The sequence below is a fragment of the Pipistrellus kuhlii genome, unplaced genomic scaffold (genome assembly GCF_014108245.1).
Source record: "Pipistrellus kuhlii isolate mPipKuh1 unplaced genomic scaffold, mPipKuh1.p scaffold_m20_p_1, whole genome shotgun sequence".
In the NCBI taxonomy this organism is placed as follows: Eukaryota; Metazoa; Chordata; class Mammalia; order Chiroptera; family Vespertilionidae; genus Pipistrellus; species Pipistrellus kuhlii.
Window position 1 is genome coordinate 43,900,052 of NW_023425404.1, and position 18,620 is coordinate 43,918,671.

The 18,620-nt window shown below is 49.4% G+C and overlaps 1 protein-coding gene across 1 annotated transcript in view; it reads left to right on the plus strand.

The window, feature by feature from the left end:
* Positions 1–18,620, plus strand: part of MYO5C (myosin VC) — an 85,683-nt gene that overhangs the window by 33,053 nt on the left and 34,010 nt on the right. Inside the window, exons 11-19 of the mRNA XM_036441710.2 lie at positions 3,433–3,514; positions 5,751–5,891; positions 8,502–8,627; positions 12,366–12,449; positions 14,070–14,204; positions 14,642–14,739; positions 15,585–15,671; positions 16,129–16,240; positions 16,905–17,116. Of these exons, the coding sequence (XP_036297603.1) occupies positions 3,433–3,514; positions 5,751–5,891; positions 8,502–8,627; positions 12,366–12,449; positions 14,070–14,204; positions 14,642–14,739; positions 15,585–15,671; positions 16,129–16,240; positions 16,905–17,116 (1,077 nt within the window). The remainder of the gene's footprint in view (positions 1–3,432; positions 3,515–5,750; positions 5,892–8,501; positions 8,628–12,365; positions 12,450–14,069; positions 14,205–14,641; positions 14,740–15,584; positions 15,672–16,128; positions 16,241–16,904; positions 17,117–18,620) is intronic.

Consider the following 18,620-nt stretch of genomic DNA (forward strand, 5'->3'; position numbering starts at 1 on the left):
ACCAAGCCAGGTGGTTTCCATGTGCCATATGACTCAGCCCTGAGATTATCCCCTGTTAGGGTGGAGCCTCCAGGCTGAGAGGCTGGTGGGAGGAGGACCCAGCACCGAGGGAGGCCCTGGCCCGCTTCCGTCTCCTAATAGAGACCCCATGAGGTGTGGACCCATGTCCCTTTCCCCTTTCACAGGGAAAGACGTCCCAGAGGCCCTGCCCTCGCCCAGACCCACAGGCTGGAGAAGGACTCACACCAAGGCCTCCACCCACCTGCCTCCCACACCTGCGTCCTCATCCTTTCCCGTATAATGCGGATCTCGCATTTGCCCTAGTCCCTCCCCAGGAGTCCCCACGTTGGAGTTCTGTTCTCCTTCTCGTTGCCCGATCATGCGTTCCTAAATCCCAGGTCAGACTCACGGGAACCATGCTCACAGACAGCCAGAGGGCGTGTGCGGCCAGCCCGTGTGGAGGGGGGCTCGAGGGGCCGTCGCGTTCCGGCTTTATTTGTTGGCACCTGGCATTCCACGCCCGCGCTTCCCCTCCCAGACCAACCCGGCTTCTCTCTGGGGCAGCTTGTCCCACGAAAGGCACCGCAGTGTCCCGCCCAGACCCGGAGTGGTCAGTCCCTCAGGTCTGCGGGAAGCAGCCCAGCCCCTTCCGCATGCAGGAGGGAGAGCCGGGCGGGGCCTCCCCACCTGGGGAAGGGAGGGCAGGGGCACACTGACCCCAGGAAAAGAGGGTGCCTCAGGGGAGTTCCTTTGTTTAACGTAGACTCATTAATACAATAGCTACCAATTAATAGTACATGTCAACAGTTACTATAAAATACTGAGACATTGTGGGATCTCCAGTAAATTATTTACCTTTCCCTGTTCTAAAAAAGGCCTGTGAGCAGCCGGTAAGGATGTAAGGAGACTTGTAAAAGGTAACAGTCCTGCCAAACAGTAGTCTCTTTGTGGTGGAGACAGGTGATGGATGTATTATTCTCTGTTGTTTTCTGTGTTTTTAAAAACGCCTTAAAAGTAAATAGGCCTTTATTATAAGAATATATTATTTCATTCATCCAACAAATATCTATACAGATATCTAATCTTGCCAGGCCCGGTGTTGGGTGTGATCGGTGAACAGTGTAGACACATGGCCCCTTTGGGGACATACATTTTAGTGGAGTGGGCAGGTAGGCAATTAGGTGGGGATGGTTTGTTTGAAGGGAATGTGGGGAGTTAGCTGGGGGTGGGGAGAGAGGAGGCAGCTGAGTGCGAGGAGCAGTAAGGGAGGGGAATGGCATGTCGGCCAGAGTCAGGCCCGGGAACCTGAGTTTTTTGGCTAAGTGTGCAAACCTGAGGCAGGAATAATTATAAATTCACAAGAACTTCTTTGAGTATGTGTTCCATGTTAACTTTAAAATTAAATTCCTCTTCAAAAAGTATAAAAGTAACATGCTTGCCACCACCCCTCCAAATAAATGGTACCCCTCCAGAAAAATAAGCACCCTTTCTTAAGTAATGATGCTGTTGCCTTGGTGAATCCTTCCATGTCCTTCTCCAGTATGCCCATGCCTATGTGAGCTTTGTTCCCTGTGCTCCCTGAAGCTTTGGAGAGAACTGAGCTGTTTGGCAGCCTTTGAGGCAGTGCTCCCTCACTCAGAGCATTTAAAGAAGAAGCTGGGAGCTCTGAGGTGCAGCTGGGAATGACGTGAGGGCTTGGGGCCCCCAGCCAGTGGCGTTTGTGTTCTCTGGCCCCGGAGCTGTGAAGGCCTGGGCTGGGAGGTCGGGCCCCCGGGAGTGCGCACTGCAGCGTACTGGACGTGTGGCCCCGAGAAAGCCACAGCACCTCTCCGACCTCAGCTTCTGCAAAACGGGGCCTCTGGTGCAGGGTGTGATGAAGGTCAAAGAGGAGATTTCGGTAAAGAAATCTTCAGAACCATAAGCATCGTTCAAACGTGAAGGGTTGCCATCACCAATGAGCTGCTGGCATTTTAAGTCCTAGATTTAGTTCTTTCTATTGGGTTGTGAACTTTAGCTCTGGGAAAGGTGGGCGAAAGGGCAGGAAAATAATCGCTGCTGAGTGACATCCCGATCCTGCTCTAGAACGCCCTGCCTCTGGCCTTGGCTGTGCGTGTGGAGAGACCCTCCCCCAGCCAGCCCCGGCCTGTCCGCTCAGGACTCCTTTCCCTCACCCTCGACCGGTGTGGCGTGGGGCTGTGTGGGTTCGGTTCCTGCTCCGAATCAGCCTGGAGCTGTTCAGAGAAAGTCCAGGCCCTTCAGCTGCCCTGGAAGTCTAAACTGAGCCAAGCTGGCTGTCGAGTGACACTCCCCGGGGGACCCATGTTGGCAATGGCAGGAACCCCAGGGGGTTAGAGAAGTGAAGAACCTCAGCTTTGGAGGCACCCGGAGCTGAGGTCAGATTGCATGGCTGGCACCATTTGCTGGCTGCCTTCACCGTGCTGGTCACCGTCTCCTCGGACCCTCACGTGTGACAGTGGGGTCGCTGGAGCCTCCACCTCGGGTGGTGCTGGGGCTGGAAGTGATGTGTGTCTGTGCTGAGCACCGGGAACTTCCTCCGGGCAGACAGAAGCATTCCCCTGGCGGGGTGGGGGATTTCATGCATGAGTTTTGTTCAGCCAATAACGTGGGATAATTCACATAAACGTCCAGATTTCTGGCTTTTCTGGAGAATCAGGTGGTCTAGCATCCCGGCCTGCATTTATCCATGGCCACAGCTGGCGGGAGCTGAGAAGCAGCTGCCCCGCTGGATAATCCTGTTTGCCACGGCCCCACACAGCTTACTGGCCGCTCTCCAGCCTGCTTCCCCTCTGTCACCTGCCCACCTCCTGCCAGCCCATGAGTGGGCAACTTCAGGGCGACGCCAGTGACAGCACTGAAAGTCTGAGGATGGAGGCATGGCATGTCTGCTGCAGACCTGATGAGGAATGCTGGGCTATAGTATTAAATGGCTTTGCCCTTTTCTTCCAAGAACTGGGAAAGTACCCTGGTGGGGGCAAAACTGGGCTGCCTTCTGTCCAACAGGCAGCGAGTGGGGGGTAGGAAAGAGCATGGCTTTTTCACCAAAAGTGTCAGCCCTAGGCTCACAGCAGTCTGACATCGCTGTGTGGCCTTTGGCAAGTTTCCTAACCTCTCGGAGGCTTATTTCCTCATCTGCAAAGTGATGGTAGGCTGTGCATGAAATGGCACGTGATATTGTGAGGGGCCTGATCAGTGCCTGCCTCAGAGTGAGGGGCTGGTACATACCATTCCTTGTGAGGCAACCTGGGAAAAACGATTTATAGACTGACTGTCAAGCGTTCAGGTGTACTTAAAACTTTTATAATAGAAAGCGCAGCAAACTTTAAAGCTATGAACTTTGTTCAAAAAATACTGACCAATAAATGATGTGTATGTCTTTCAAGTTACATTTTATCTTGTTTAACTGCATTTCAGCTTTGAAACCTTTGATGTGAACAGCTTCGAACAGTTTTGCATCAATTACGCTAATGAAAAACTGCAACAGCAGTTTAACCTGGTAGGTGGCTTTTCTCCCTTCTTGAAAGGCATTCTTGGCGCTGAGCGCAGGGAATCTGGAAGAGGCGAACCAGGCTTCCCTCTCCAGGTTGTGATTATAATAGTAAAGGAGCCGCACGCTGGGTCACTGCACCACCTTGTGGCCATGTCTGAAATCACACCTTCCCACCTCCCTATTTTATCTTTTTGGAGCCTCCTGCCTACTCTTCAGTTCCAGGTCCTCATCTGTTATTCTTGGGTGCAGACCAGATCTGCAACCAAACTAAGTTTATGGGGTTTTTTTTGTTTGTTTGTTTTGTTTTGTTTAATATATTTCATTGATTTTTTTACAGAAAGGAAGGGAGAGGGATAGAAACATCGATGAGAGAGTCATCGATCAGCTGCCTCCTGCACGCCCCCTACTGGGGATGTGCCCACAACCAAAGTATATGCCCTTGACTGGAATCGAACCCAGTACCCTTCAGTCCAAAGGCCATGCTCTAGCCACCAAGCCAAACCGGTTTGGGCCAGACCAAGTGGTTTTGTTAGCTTCCTGAAGCCCCACGTCCTTGCAAAACTCTGTATTTTTGCACCTGCTGCTCTGTCTGCTGCCACCCACCTGCTGTTCCCATCCTTTCCCCTCCCCTCCATCTTCACCTGGGGAACTCTCCTGCTTGTCTTTTGAGAGTCATCTTCTCCCACACAACCCCGAAGAAAAAATAGAATGACATCCTGGAGAGCATGGACTTTTCCCCAAAGTGAACTGGTTTGAGTCTCAGCTCTCCCACCAGCTTTCTCTGGGGCTTTGGCCTCTCTGAGACTCAGTTTCCTCACTTTAAAAATGGTTCAATAGCACCCGCCTAATATTGTTAAAAAAAATCTCACGTTAAATCATATTCAGTAACTGTTTCTTTTCTTTCCTTTTCCTCACCCCAGAATTAATCCATGTGTAAGCATTAAATGTTATGCTATTGCAAATTTCTGTTTTTTAGCATTCTCACGGACTCCTGTGTTTCGCATTTAATGAACACAGCAAAGCTTTATCCCAAGTAGATACGCAGTATACCTAAAGTATAAATCTGCAGATCCTGCCCTCTCCCCAACACAACTTAAAACAATGCACATGCAAGACACCTCCTGGAGATAGCACAGCAGAGGCTGCAACTGTTTTCCTCCTGTTCTTCTCCGCCTCCCCTTTTTCAAGTCATCTGTCAATGTGCAGAGCTCCTGGAGGGGCAATGCCTTAAAGTGCCAGCACTAAAGCCCCTGTGAGGACTGGCTCCTGGCCCGTGAATCCGGCTGCTGCTGGGCCCCGCACCTGGTGGCCTCAGGGAGCTCAGCAGTGACAGAGGGAACCCCCCCGCCTTTCCCTCTGGGCCTCCGTACCCTCCCTGCTTATTTCTGTGGTTAGGCCCCTGTCATCGACACAGTGGCCTGGCCTAACGTTTGTCCTAACTATGGCTCTTGGACATCTCCCTCCCCAGAGTCCCCCGGGTCACCTCCTGAGTGTCCATCCACAGCAGAACTGAGTCCTGATGGGCTTCCCTGCCTCCAGTCCTGCCCCCACCCCAAGCTGAACTGCCAGGCCTCATCCTGACCCTCCCTCACTCATCCCCATTCCCTTCCCGGGTCCTCACTGCACCTAGGAAAAGCCCCCAGGACCAGATTCTCTAGGGCACATGGGCTCTTTCATCCCACTCCCCCTCTCCCCCCACCTTACTTTGCTTTCCCATCGCCCCCCTTCGCTGCTGTGCTCTCCCTCTGGCTGGTTCTCAACCACCTACTGTACTTCGGAGCTGCTCCCACTGGATGCATCTGTGGGAGGCTCTCTCTTCACAGCCCCTACCCCTGCCGCCTGCAGCCAGGAACAGCCTGAGCCAGGCTCTGGGAAGCCCCCTGACACCCTCCCAAATAGTAAACGAAGCTCTCCTAGTGCCTGGCTCCTCACACTGACCCTCAGCTAGCATTCTCAGCAGGCTGGCTCCATCCTGGAGAGCAGTGTGTGAGCAGGGAGGCCCGGGAACCACTCTGAGTGCCACGGGTGCTAGAGGTGATGGGATGTGGGCACCCACCCAGACTGGGTGGGGGAGGGAAGTCTAAACGCACAATAGGAATTCATGCGCTGGTCACCTCTGAGTCCTCGGCAAACATTGCAAATCTGTCCCGTGTCTACGTCTTCCACATGCTTACACCCTACTCGCCAGGAGCACACCTCACTATTCTGTTTTACTCTGCACTGACTTCCGGATTCTTCCCAGCATGTCTTCAAACTGGAACAAGAAGAATATATGAAGGAAGATATCCCTTGGACTCTGATCGACTTTTATGACAATCAACAAGTTATTGACCTGATTGAAGCAAAAATGGGCATTTTGGAGTTGCTGGATGAAGAATGCTTGGTAACTTAAAAAAAAAAAATTTTTTTTTTCCTCCCAACTTGTGAGTAGTAACAGATGAGCATACTGTAAAGTGGATTTTTTTAAAATGTAAATTCTTGATGTGCTACCCAGCTGGTTGTATATTAGTGCTGGGCAGCATTCACAGCAGGAACCCATGAGGCCCAGGTGAGCCTCCCACCTCAGCGTGTGGCGCCCACTGCTGGGTCACATGCACGACCTCTTAGGTCACATCCAGCAAGGAGGCGCCCTTTGAGGCGGTCCCCGGTGTGTGTGGAATGCACATGGAAGTAGCAAGTGACGCTGTGCCCATTGTTAATGACTAACAAGAAGTGAGTTCTGGTTCTATGACTCACCATCGGGGGTGTGGCTGAAAAGTCAGTGCCATCCCCTTGAGGAGAAGAAGTCCTAGGAGTTCTCCTTCTCTTCGTCCCCCTGGGAGGAGCAACCTTGTATTATAGTAGAGTCAGCCTCGCAGTGCCCTGCATGGGGCAACAGGAGCAAATAATCCCCAGGGCACGTAGTCATTTTTTGGTTTAAAGGTGGTGTTCAAACATAGGTTCTGTTTCTTTTTTGGATATTTATTTGTACCAAAAAAGATTGTACATTGAAGACTTACTGACGTTTTCTCCCTAAAATTCTCAGTCCTGTGGTTTTTCTCACAGATCATCTGATCTGCTGCCCTGAGCTTTAGTACCTGCATGGATATAAGATTAAAGGGCCAGCATCAGTGCCATGCACTCTGGAATGATCTACTTGGGGCAGGGGACAGAGGACAAGGTGGTCTCTAGAAAATCACAGATATCCCTAGGTGACTAGTGTCACACAATAATATGCAGGAGTCATCCTATATAGTAAAAGGGTAAAATACAAATTGTCCCCTCCACTGGGAGTTCAACTGGAGTTCAAGCAGGGGGTGGGGCTTGCCAATCATCAGGGGCCTCTCCCCATCCCCCACCCCATCCCTTTTCCAATCGGCCCCCCCAGTTGGGAGCAGGCCTGGCTGGCCAACCTACTGGCATCCCCCTTCCCCATAGTTGGCCTGGCCAATCAGGGCAGGCAAGCCAGGCCCCACCTGTGCACAAATTCATGCACTGGACCTCTAGTTTGAACATAATAAGGTATTAGATTCACAGCATTCAGGCTGAATATACTTTATATCTTTAAAATCACCAGTATCAAGAACAAGTTTTGCAGCTAGCTTAGTTTGAGGAGGTAAGATCTTAGTGCAAGGAGGCAGTTATTCATTAGGCAGTGAAACAAAAGAAAAACTTCTCCGGGGGAAGGGGAACTACATTTAGATGCCAGTCTTTCCCCATAAAACAGAACAAATTCTTGTGCACATAATGGAATCAGTGCTACTTTTCCCTGAATCTTTGGACTTCTTTGGAGAAAAATATAAAAATATGCCCATTGTATAGAAGTAAAATTCTTCATTCTTAAGTAATTATATGACCACTTCCTTATAGTTTATTATAACATTTTGTTCTAAAAGGGCGTTGATATAGCCATTTAAATATCACTCTGAAGATTGTTGAGATCAAGGACAGACTTATGCATAGAGTTGCTTTTTTATAAAAGCATTTATTTTATCCTCACTCAAGGTTATGGGTTTTGTTTTGATTTTTAATTGGTGAGAGAGAGAGAGAAATGTCTATCAGTTGCCTCCTGTCATGTTCCAACCAAGGATTGAACTGGAGACCTAGTATGTGACCTGGCTGGGTATTGAACCCACCATCTTTTTGTGTACCAGACAGCCCTCCCACCCACCGAGCCACCTGGCCAGGGCTGGAGCTGCTTTTAAAAAGGATCTGTGGACCTAGAGCCCTTCACTGCTAAGGCCCCACATGTCCTGGTGTCTTAGAAGAAGTGCTTTTCCATAGAAAGAAATTAAATCTTCGTTATTTGTGACAGCATGGACTGACCTAGCAGGTATTATGCTCAGTGTAAGTTGGTCAAAAAAAGACAAATATATGATTTTGCTGATATATAGAATCTTAAGAAAAAAACAAACAAGCAAAATAGAGATAGACTCATAGACACAAAGAGAGAACTAGTGGTTGCCAGAGGGGAGGAGGGTTGGAGGACAGGGTGAAAGGGATAAAGGTCTCATTTGATTGGAATGTGGTCCCATACACCAAAAGGTTGCAGGTTCCATTCCTAGTCAGGTTACACACCTAGGTTGTGGGTTCAGTTCTGGTTGGGGCACATTCAGGATTCAACAGATGTTTTTCTCTTACATCGATGTCTCTCTCTCTCTCTTTCTCTCTCTCTCCCTCTTCCCACCCCTTTCTCTCTGTGTCTTTAAAAATTAATAAAAACTTTGCTTTGGGTAAGGATTTAAAAAATACAAATTAGTACTTACAGAATAGTCACAGGGATATGAAATATATCAATAGCATGATGTCAAATGGATACTAGATTCATCAGGGTGATCACTAGGAAGTTATATAATGTCCAATCACTGGGTTATACTCCTGAAACTAATATAATATTGTATATCAACTGTAATTGAAAAATAAAAAAGTCATTTTTAAAAGATGAGCACTTTTCCTTGCTACTCAACCTTCCTCTGTTTTATTTACTTGCTATTTGGTTTGCTTCCTCTTCCAGTTGCCACATGGGACTGATGAAAACTGGCTTCAAAAGCTGTATAATAATTTCGTCAACAAGAACTCTTTGTTTGAAAAGCCCAGAATGTCAAATGCATCATTTATCATCCAGCACTTTGCTGATAAGGTACAGGGAGTCTGGGAGGTGCTGTGTGGGAGCCAGAGCTGCTTCTCATGGGAGAGGCTGGCCAGGGGCTTCTCAGGTCAGACCAGCGCATGGGGACATGAGTATCCACAATAAGTCTTCCTTTGTCTTTGTCACAAAACGCAGGCATTCCTGCTAGTGGACCCCATTTCTGAGTTTGGATTTATTGTGAATTTATCAACCTCTTGTCATTTTATTTTCTCCATGAAATTGTTATAATCAAGACAGCATAATTGTTTCTTATAACAAAAGCTATCCCTTTTTTTTTTTTTTTTGAGGTTTTCCTTTGTTACTAAGTTGTAAGGTACTTTTTATATTGGTGACATAGGTTGGCTGAAGATGGTGGGTTTTCTAGGTGATCTTTATTTTCTTGATATATCTCCTATTTTTAATGAAACAAATGTTACTCTATTAAAAAATAAAATGAATTTTAAAAATCACATTGCAGAAAGCTTAGAAAATACAGAGTAGGGTAAAAGTAGGTTTACAGTTGTGAGGACCCAAACAACTTACATTATTATGTATTAACTAGGGACATTTATTATGTCCCTTAGCCTGGCCTGCACCCTCTCCAATCTGGGACCCCTCGGGGGATGTCCGACTGTGGTTTAGGCCTGATCCTCTGGAATCCAGCCTAAGTCAGCAGTTGGGCATCCCTCTTGCAATCCAGGACCACTGGCGCCTAACTACTCACCTGCCTGCCTGCCTAATGCCCCCAACTGCCCTCCCCTGCTGGCCTGGTCGCCCCCAACTGCCCTCCCCTGCAGGCCAGTCACCCCCAACTGCCCTCTCTTGCTGGCCTGGTCACCCCTAATTGCCCTCCCCTGATGACTCCCTACCAGCCATATCTTGCCCCTAACTGCTTTGCCTTGGCCCCCACCACCGTGGCTTTGTCTGGAGAGAAGTCAGATGTCCGGAAGATGGCCAGTCGACCCAGACTAATTAGCATATTACCCTTTTATTAGTATAGATTATATAGGATAGGATTGTTTAAATGGGGAGGGAAAGCCTTTTTCAACCGGAGGAGATGCTCTTGGCAGACACAAAAACATAACCCCTGATAACCAGCCATATGCACTATACTGCCAAACCAGTTATTTAAAAAATTGAATCGCTTTCTTACACCTTACACCAAACAGCTGTTACCCTTAAAACCCCTCCTCAGCCCTCACCTTAGGTTCAGCTTTCGCAGTTCACTGAAGTTAGGTTCTGATTGGTCAGTTTCTATGCCAGTCAGTGTCAAAAGCTGTGCCTCCTAGGTAGCCATTGGCTCCGCTGGGAAATCCAAAATGGCCCTGCCTTCATGTCAGTGTCAGCCCTTTAGTCATGCCTCCAATCTGCGACCAGGTGTATCTCTGGCCGCTCTGAGAAGCAACACTCGCGTCTGTGCTGGTGGCAATTTTGAATTCTCATCCCTAACCTAACCTTCTTTAGTGTGAGCTCAGGGAAGGCAAGCATTTGTCTTGTTCATTTTTAGTTAATTCATAGACTTTACCTGTGTCTATGCATCTATGCTAGTGACTAGTCGAACAGTTTTTTCAGTCGTCATGGTCACTGCCTGTGTGTGTGAATATATATATATATATATATATATATATATATATATATATATATATATATAGAGAGAGAGAGAGAGAGAGAGAGAGAGAGAGAGAGAGAGAGAGAGGGGGGGGGAGTATTGTGTTATTTTTCCTATAAACAACTGCAAATCTACTTTTGCGTCTTCCTAAAGAAGGTGAGGGAAGACAAATCACCATAAGCACCTGCCGTAAACATGCCTTCTCATCTTGTTTTCCTTCCCCAAGGAAGCTCACTCTCCTCAGTGGCTATCACTCTTGTGGCCTGGCCAGCACTGGGGATGCTGGGAACAGGCTGTGCTTGCCTCTCCCAGCAGCCAGTGCTGTGAGTCAGCGCATTCTGGCCCTGCGAGTGGCCGAGGGCCTGGGAGGGACAGGAAGCTGGAAAGTGGTAGCAGCTCTGTGGGCTAGCCGAGTGTTGTTAAACGTGATAGCCTTTTAGTGCATAGGGTTTCTCAGATCGGTTCCTGAAGAGAGGCATGTGAGATGGATGATGATATAACAAGTTATATTTACGTTTTTTAGTTGTCTTTTACAATTTCCCACTTGGGGTCCTAAGAGAAAAAAAAGGAAGGATCAGACTTCATGCAAAGCTCCCATGGGATTTGTTTTAGGAGGCCCTCTTTATTCTAGTACCACACAGTTTCTGTACGTCCCATGCTCTCACCTAGCACTTCCAAGAAATGCCTCATAAAAGAATTGATGCAGTAACTCGAGTGGGCTGCGGATTGGTGGGGAAAAATACATGATGAAAGGTCAGCTTAGCTTGCAATTCAGTAAGCCGAGGACAGTCATTTAGAAAGTGAGGCAGCGAGGCTTAGATGCAACAAGACGGCACATCTTCCCTCGGTCTCCTGGCCCCCAACAGAGGCACACAGCTCTCTGCACCTTCCCCCAGATGGTCTTCCCGAAAGAAAAGGCTCTACATTTATCGCAGCTTTTCACATTTCAACAAGTGGCTTACACCACCAGCCCGGAAGAATTTATACAAGAATCCAAGTCCTATCCTTCATTCACAGGGAGTGTTTGTAGACAGTCAGTGATCCCAGTGAGGACCTTCCTCACTCAGAGGGACCGCAGAGTCCTTGCTCAGGGGTCACTGAACACCCTCCCTGTGCCAAAAGCCTGTATCCTCGTAGTTAATACTTTATTCTCAAACATTTTTTTTTAATTTATGAAGGATATATGTCACATATCAAAGTACATAACTCAGAGGCAGATTTTTAAAGCCTCATGAATCTGGAGGGGCTGCGTGGAGAGCTTTTCTAAGCCCGATTCAAGCAGAGCAAACACTCACCCACTCTCACCCCGACTCGAAGAGCTTTGCTGGCGCTGGGAAGCTCTGTGGTCAGGTGATCAGGTTCTTTCCTTTCTGCCCCATTAATGCTGACTTAATGAAAGAACCCAAATGTCACCACTGAAATATTTCCTCTCCTGGTGGCTTCTAAGGCAACTGAGCCCCAGTCCAGGTCTTTGGTTACATTAGCTGCCCACACTGCAGAGAATGGTCAGTGTGGCCAGAGGGAGCGGACAAGTGAGAGAACAGAGTGGTCAGCGGCCAGTGGGGATCCAGGCAGTGGGCAGCCGGCCCCTTCCATCCGAGACATGTTCCCAGCTTTCTAAGCTTTAGTAGCTATTGGGGTGGCTGTGATCCACAGAAACTGAATATCTTTGTCAGGAGATTGCCTTTAGAGTCCCTTCGTACTCTTCCTGTAAAAAGAAAAGAAACTCCTGGTACTTACCGTATTTTTCGGACCATAAGACGCTCCGGACCATAAGACGCACCAGTTTTTAGAGAAGGGAAATGAAGAAAAAAAGATTCTGAAACAAATAGTGTCCTAAAATATTTTATGTGCATTAAAACCCAACATCACAGTCATAAACACATGTAATCAACCCTGTAAAGTAAACAGCAGCATTTAGAACCATTTTAGAGCCGGGCAAGCACACAGAGACCACACAGAGCCGGGCAAGTAAAAAAACTTTTTTAAAAAAGTATATGTGTAGGCTATATTTGGACCATAAGACGCAGGGACTTTTCCCCCCCACTTCTGGGGGGAAAAGAGTGCGTCTTATGGTCCGAAAAATACAGTACTAGATGCTCTTGACTTTTTGGAAATAATGAATTCCTTTCTCTGCATAGGTTGAGTATAAATGCGAAGGTTTCCTCGAAAAGAACAGAGACACCGTCTATGACATGCTGGTTGAAATCCTGAGAGCAAGCAAGGTTTGTCAAGTCCCGAGGGGCAATTAATGTTCTGCATTATGCAGATGCGTGTCAGGAAAAGAGTACGAAGTGTGAGTGCGTGCGTGCATGTGTGTGTATGAGTGTGTGTGTGTGTGTGTGTGTGTGTGTGTGTGTGTCTTGCAGTGGCAAATTATAAGTCAGACATACAAAAAACTATTTTAGAATTGGGACTATTGATAAAATATGTGTCTGGCTTCTGAAAGTGTACAAGTCTCCTCTGTATGCAAACTCAGAAATCAAGTGTGCAAATAATAGAGAGGAAGGACAGCTGATCCAGCCGTTTAAAGAACCACAGCTCACATTTTATTCATTCAGTCACAAATATTTATGCAGCTCCTACCTTTTGCTAAGTACTTGCCTTGGTTCTGGGGATACAGCAGTGAGCAAGGCAGACGGGCTCCTGCCTGATGGAGCTGACTTTCCAGAGGGAGCACCAGCGTTAAACACACAATCAGCTTAACTGATTTGTAGGCAGTGCTGAGCGTGTGAGGAAAACACAAGCACGAGGGAGAGAACCACACAGGGAGGGACAGCGGCTGTGGCCGGGGACGCTCCTCATTCCCACGGTTCTGTGTGGTCACTAGTGTCACCAAAAGAGTGACTTCAATTTTTTTTTTTAATTTCCTCTTTGAACATGTCTTTATGAAAAGAAAGGATATTTCATAAGCCTTCATTTTTGTGAAGATTTGGTTATCATAATTATTTTCCTTCTTTTAAAAGATCCCAGTCCTTTGTTGATGTTCAGGTATTTTGACCATTTCCCAGATAAGCACGGGCACTTCCCCTAATGACAATGAATCAGTCACTGGCCGTGACACCTTCAGTTACTGAAACTGATTCATGATAGAGAGTCCATGCCCAAGTGCCCCACGGAAATGGCCTGCATCTTGTGTACAAATTAGTTGACTTAAGTCGCCAGTTGTTTACTGACCCCCGAGTGTAGCCTGGGGTCCAGTCTGGAAGGCGGAGGCAGATCCTGGGGAAGCACCGACGAGTCTCCCGTAAAGCACACTGGCTCCCAGAGACTCCAGTCTCAGACCTACTCCTCCATGGGCACACCGGGATGCACCAGGCAGGGGTTCTGCCCTGAAGGAGATCAGTGTCCGATTTAAAATAAAAAAAATAGGAGTTCACTCTAAGAGAGAAGATGGACATTTAGAGAAATAACTGATTAGGTAGAAAGTAATGAGTGTCTTAGAAGAGGTACAAATAAAAGATTAAGACAGTTCAGAGAGATTTGGAATTCTTTCCTGCTGGGCACCCGGGAAGGTATTGGGAAAGTGTAGGTGAAAAATATGTTAATAAAACCTTGAACGATGGGTTGGGTTTGGGCCTGAGGGAGTGAGGATGTGGGAGGTAGGCCTTGTAAGTGTTTCCACCTTCCCGGCACTGAGTGATGCTGCCTATGGCTAAACTCTGCTCCCGTTCCCGGTCGTCCAGAGGGAGGAGATCGCTCAAGGAATTGAGGCTTGATGTAAGGACTGTCGTTTGACCCTCCGCTGGTTTGGATGGGCTTGTTGTGGTCCTTTACGTGGCTTGTACCCGCTGAGGCTGCGGGTGAGCGTTTTCGGACACCGAAATCCTCTCTGCTCCTTCCAGTTTCACCTCTGTGCCAAGTTCTTCCAAGAGAGTCCAGTTCCCCCTTCCCCTTTCGGTGCAGCCATCACAATGAAATCTGCAAAGCAAGTCATCAAGCCCAGCAACAGGCAGTTCCGGACCACCGTGGGGAGCAAGGTACCGGGAGGTGTGGAGGGCGGGGGGCCACAGGCTCAGCCAGGCCCCCGGGCGCCGGGCACTGGGCGGACCCACACTGCAGGCATGGACATGGCACCGCGCTCCATCCAATGTGGTGTAAGCTCAAATGCAAAGAAAAGCAGTAGTTCCCCGTGGTCGCACCTCACCCTCTGAGGCTGCACACACCTGGGCAAACCGCATTTGTGCACAGGAGCGTGACTTACCACACTTCCTGCTGTGTGGGGGTGTGGGACAGCGCGGCGTTCCGTCCAGGGCAGTGGGACACGCTGATAACCGCAGTCATGGGTTGAAAGCTTTCATAATAGACGTTTAGCATGAAGTTAACTTTTCCTCTTTACTTACCGAGGTGGGGCCTTTTTTTGGCGTGATGTAAGCATTCCCTTTCAGCACGTTGGTTGTCTGACTCTGTCTCCTAGTTCCGCAGCTCTCTGTCCTTGCTCATGGAGACCCTCAACGCGACCACGCCCCACTACGTTCGCTGCATCAAGCCAAACGATGAGAAACTGCCCTTTGAGTAAGTGCTCTCACGTGGCAGAGTGTCTCCGTCATGATATTGGAGAGTGTGCCTACAATTGTCTTGAACTTTACTGTGTCCGATTCAAAACGATCCTGCCCTGTACACATAATGTTGGCACAACCCCTGTGGCCGAGCCCCCTTATCTCCCACATGAAGCAAAGTGGCGAGAGGTGAAGGAACAGTCTGCACTTGAAGTTTATGCAACCGAGAAAGCTCGAGTGTGTTCCTTGGTTCTCAAAGACTCTGTGTGTGTTTAAAGGAGAAAGGTGGAAGGAGGGGGCCACAGCTTCATGCCCTCACGTGGCAGGAGCCATGAGACTTCCCTCTGGGGCCCCGGGAAAGAACTCCAGATCTGTGAGACCTCTCAGATGGAGCTGAGGGCTGGCTGAGGGAAGTGTGCTGAGGGGAGTGTGCTGTCCTGGAGGTGGTGGATGTGGTCACCAGAGGGTCAGGCCAAGGCAGAGGACTGCCTGCTGGGTGTCTTGTAGAGGGAACTCAGGCATCAAACAGGCACTTGGACAAGGTCAGCTTGAACATGTCTTCCACTCTTGTCATTTGAAGCTCAACCAAGTGGTGTTTCCCCAAAGGCCTTCTCCCTGTCGCCTCCTTCAGAACCAGCCTCTCCTTTCTCTGTGTCCTCAGCTTCCTGAACTGTGTCACAGAAGTGCCATTTCCATTTGACATCCACACACCCTCATTACCTGCCTGCTGTGAGTGGCGTGTGGGCTACAGAGACGGCCCTGCTCCCCGGGAGCTCCCGGCCAGGGCAGCTCTGCTGCGTTGCTCACGGGCATGATTGTCCACGAGGAGGGCTTAACGCCTTATAAAGTCTCTTCTTTAAGGTTTGACTCCAAGAGAATTGTCCAGCAGCTGCGAGCCTGCGGCGTCCTGGAAACGATCCGCATCAGTGCGCAGAGCTACCCGTCCCGGTACGCGGGCTGTCCTTGTTTCGGGGGAAGGTGTTGAGACTGAGGGAGTGTTGGTCACATACTTTCATAAGAGGCTCCCAAGTTTTGTCCCTCTGTGGTAGGCCAGAGCAGGATGATAAGCAGGCGGCGTGGGGGTGGGGAGAGGGTGGGGAGAGGGGAAGGAGTTGCCATCACCACCACCCTATCCTCAGCTGCTGCCGAGGGTCACCGTGGCCTCCCAATGTCTGGGAAAGGAGTGGAGATGGGGAGAGGACACTGGGACATTGTTGGAGCTGAGCATTAATAAAATCAGTCCAGGTGTAGACACATGTGCTCTGCATGAGATTTGGGTGGTCCCAGCGGGGAGGTAAGTCAGAGATCAGGGCCATCACCCCAGAACAGACTGCACCCCACCAGCAGTGTCAGGTGACACGCTTCCTGTCTGGCACACCTTCTCACATCCACTTTGACTTTCCAGGTGGACGTACATCGAGTTCTACAGTCGCTATGGTATCCTCATGACCAAGCAAGAGCTTTCGTTCGGGGATAAAAAGGAGGTCTGCAAGGTGGTTTTACACAGGCTCATCCAGGTCAGGTTCGCTCACCTCGAGTCGCGGGCTCAGACCAAGAAGTGCGTCTCCCAAATGTGTTTCCTCGTCTTTGCCTCCGTCTCTGGACTGTAATTGTCACGGTGGCTAAGAGGGAAGAAGATGTGCCTAAGCCTGGATGTGCTAAGGAGGTCAGAGCAGCAGGCTCATGGGCATCACCTCCTGGCAGCAGGGCTCCCCTTTAGGGACACACATTCCAACCTCGGCTTCTCCCAGTGTCCTCCTGCCGGCTTTGTGCTCCCACATCCTGGGGATCCTCCATGGGCCTGGCTTATGTTACACAGTCCACCAGACGGTCACCGAGCCAGGGTTCCAGACGGAGCCCCCGCTGTGGGTTTAGATTATTGTCGAAGCAGTGAGTTATGGCGGAAAAGAGATAGGGAAGGAGTTGTGACGGTCAGGAAGGGGGTCAAAGAGGAACCAAAATGAAGACAGAAATCAAGCCTTTCCCAGTGCCTACTGCCTCTTTGTGGACAAACAAGTGAAAATATAAATTTCTAGGTCATGATCAGTTTTTCTGCTTTAAGTCAAAGAACAAAAATGTAAACATATCAATGTTTTGGGCATCTTTGAATCTCTGAACATCTTTTCCGAATACTGTAGAAAATCTGTAAAGACTTTGTTTCTGATTATTTTTCTCTTCCAGGATTCCAATCAGTACCAGTTTGGTAAAACCAAAATTTTCTTCAGAGCAGGACAAGTGGCTTTTTTAGAGAAACTCCGATTGGATAAACTGAGGCAGGGTTGTGTTGTGATACAGAAGCACGTCCGGGGCTGGCTCCAGAGGAAAAAATTCCTCCGCCAGAGACAAGCCGCCCTGACCATCCAGCAGTACTTCCGGGGGCAGCACACCGTCAGGTAGGTGGGGGCCCAGGAGGCGTGTGCAGTTGTGCAGCTTTCTTTGCTGGTCACGTCCGGGAGTGGGGAGGGGCCTGTCAAGGACAAAGGACCTTTCTCGTGGGACTCAGGGTGCATGTCCCTGAGTTGGCCGTGAGCCTCCAGATGAGAAGGGTGTGTCCCTCAAGGCAGGGAGTGCTGACTCAGCCCGCTGTCCCCAGGTGGGACAGGTGACAACCCAGACCCAGAAGAGAGGAAGCCCCCGTCAGGGTGTCTCCGAGGAGGTCAGAATTCCCCATGAGAGCAGATGGAGGGACTGGGCTCCTCGTCTGTGAGAATTGAAAATGCCTAGGAAGGCTAGGGTCTTGGTGAAGCCCCTGAGTAAAGACGCCATAAATCGCCAATGACCGGTCCACCAGCAGAGGACAGGAGACAGAGCACACCTGAGGGGGGTGATGGGGAGGCCCTTCCAGCAAACACATAGCCCTTGGGCAAGGCTACATGGTGGCCCAAGGGGATGGCTGAGAGCAGGGAAGTCCCACCAGCTATGCCTGTCCCACCCTCCTAGGGAGCTCCCAAGAGGCCATGCTGGGCTGGCCAGTGAGACAGGCCTTGCTCCCAGACTGCACCATGCACTTCCATGTGTGTAGCACAGCTTGCTCCCTGGCATGCCCTAGGCCAGTGGTCGGCAAATGCATGAATCAACAGAGCCAAATATCAACAGTACAATGATTGAAATTTGAGAGCCTAATTTTTTTATAGGTTTTTAAAAATATATATATATTATTGATATTTTAGAGAGGAAGAGAGAGATAGCTAGAAACGTTGATGAGAGAGAAACAGCGACCAGCTGCCTCTTGCACACCCCCTACTGGGGATGTGCCCACAACCAACGTACATGCCCTTGACCGGAATCAAACCTGGGACCTTTCAGTCCGCAGACCGACGCTTTACCGCTGAGCCAAACCAGTTTCGGCGAGAGCCTAATTTTTTAAACTTAAAACTTCTTCTAAGGGCACTTCTTCAAAATAGACTCACTCAGGCCGTGGTATTTTGTGAAAGAGCCACATTCAAGGGGCCAAAGAGCTGCACGTGGCTCTCCAGTCACGGTTTGCCTACCACGGCCCTAGGATAGTTGCGAAAGCAGGTGAGCCCGACCTCTTCCTGCACTTCTCCACGCGGGTGGTGCACCACCACCTTCATCTCAGCCCCCCCCAAACCGGACTGGCCATCACAGCCCACGTGCCCCAGGCAACCGGCTTACACGCACGTGCAGCCAGACTCGCCCTCCTGAGCTTCTCAGTTCAGCTAACAACAGCAGCCTCCAGGGCAGGAAACCCTAGACTTATCTTCTTCCCGAGAGTGTGCTCCTTTTCAGTCGGGAATCACAAAGCCTGACTATATTCCACGTAACCCTTCACTTTCCTCTGTATCATCCTGCTTGTTTCATTTCATCATCACTTCCTTACACGCTTAGAGCATATTCCTTCACCTGCTGCCTTTCTCTCCATCTTCCTAAAGCAGG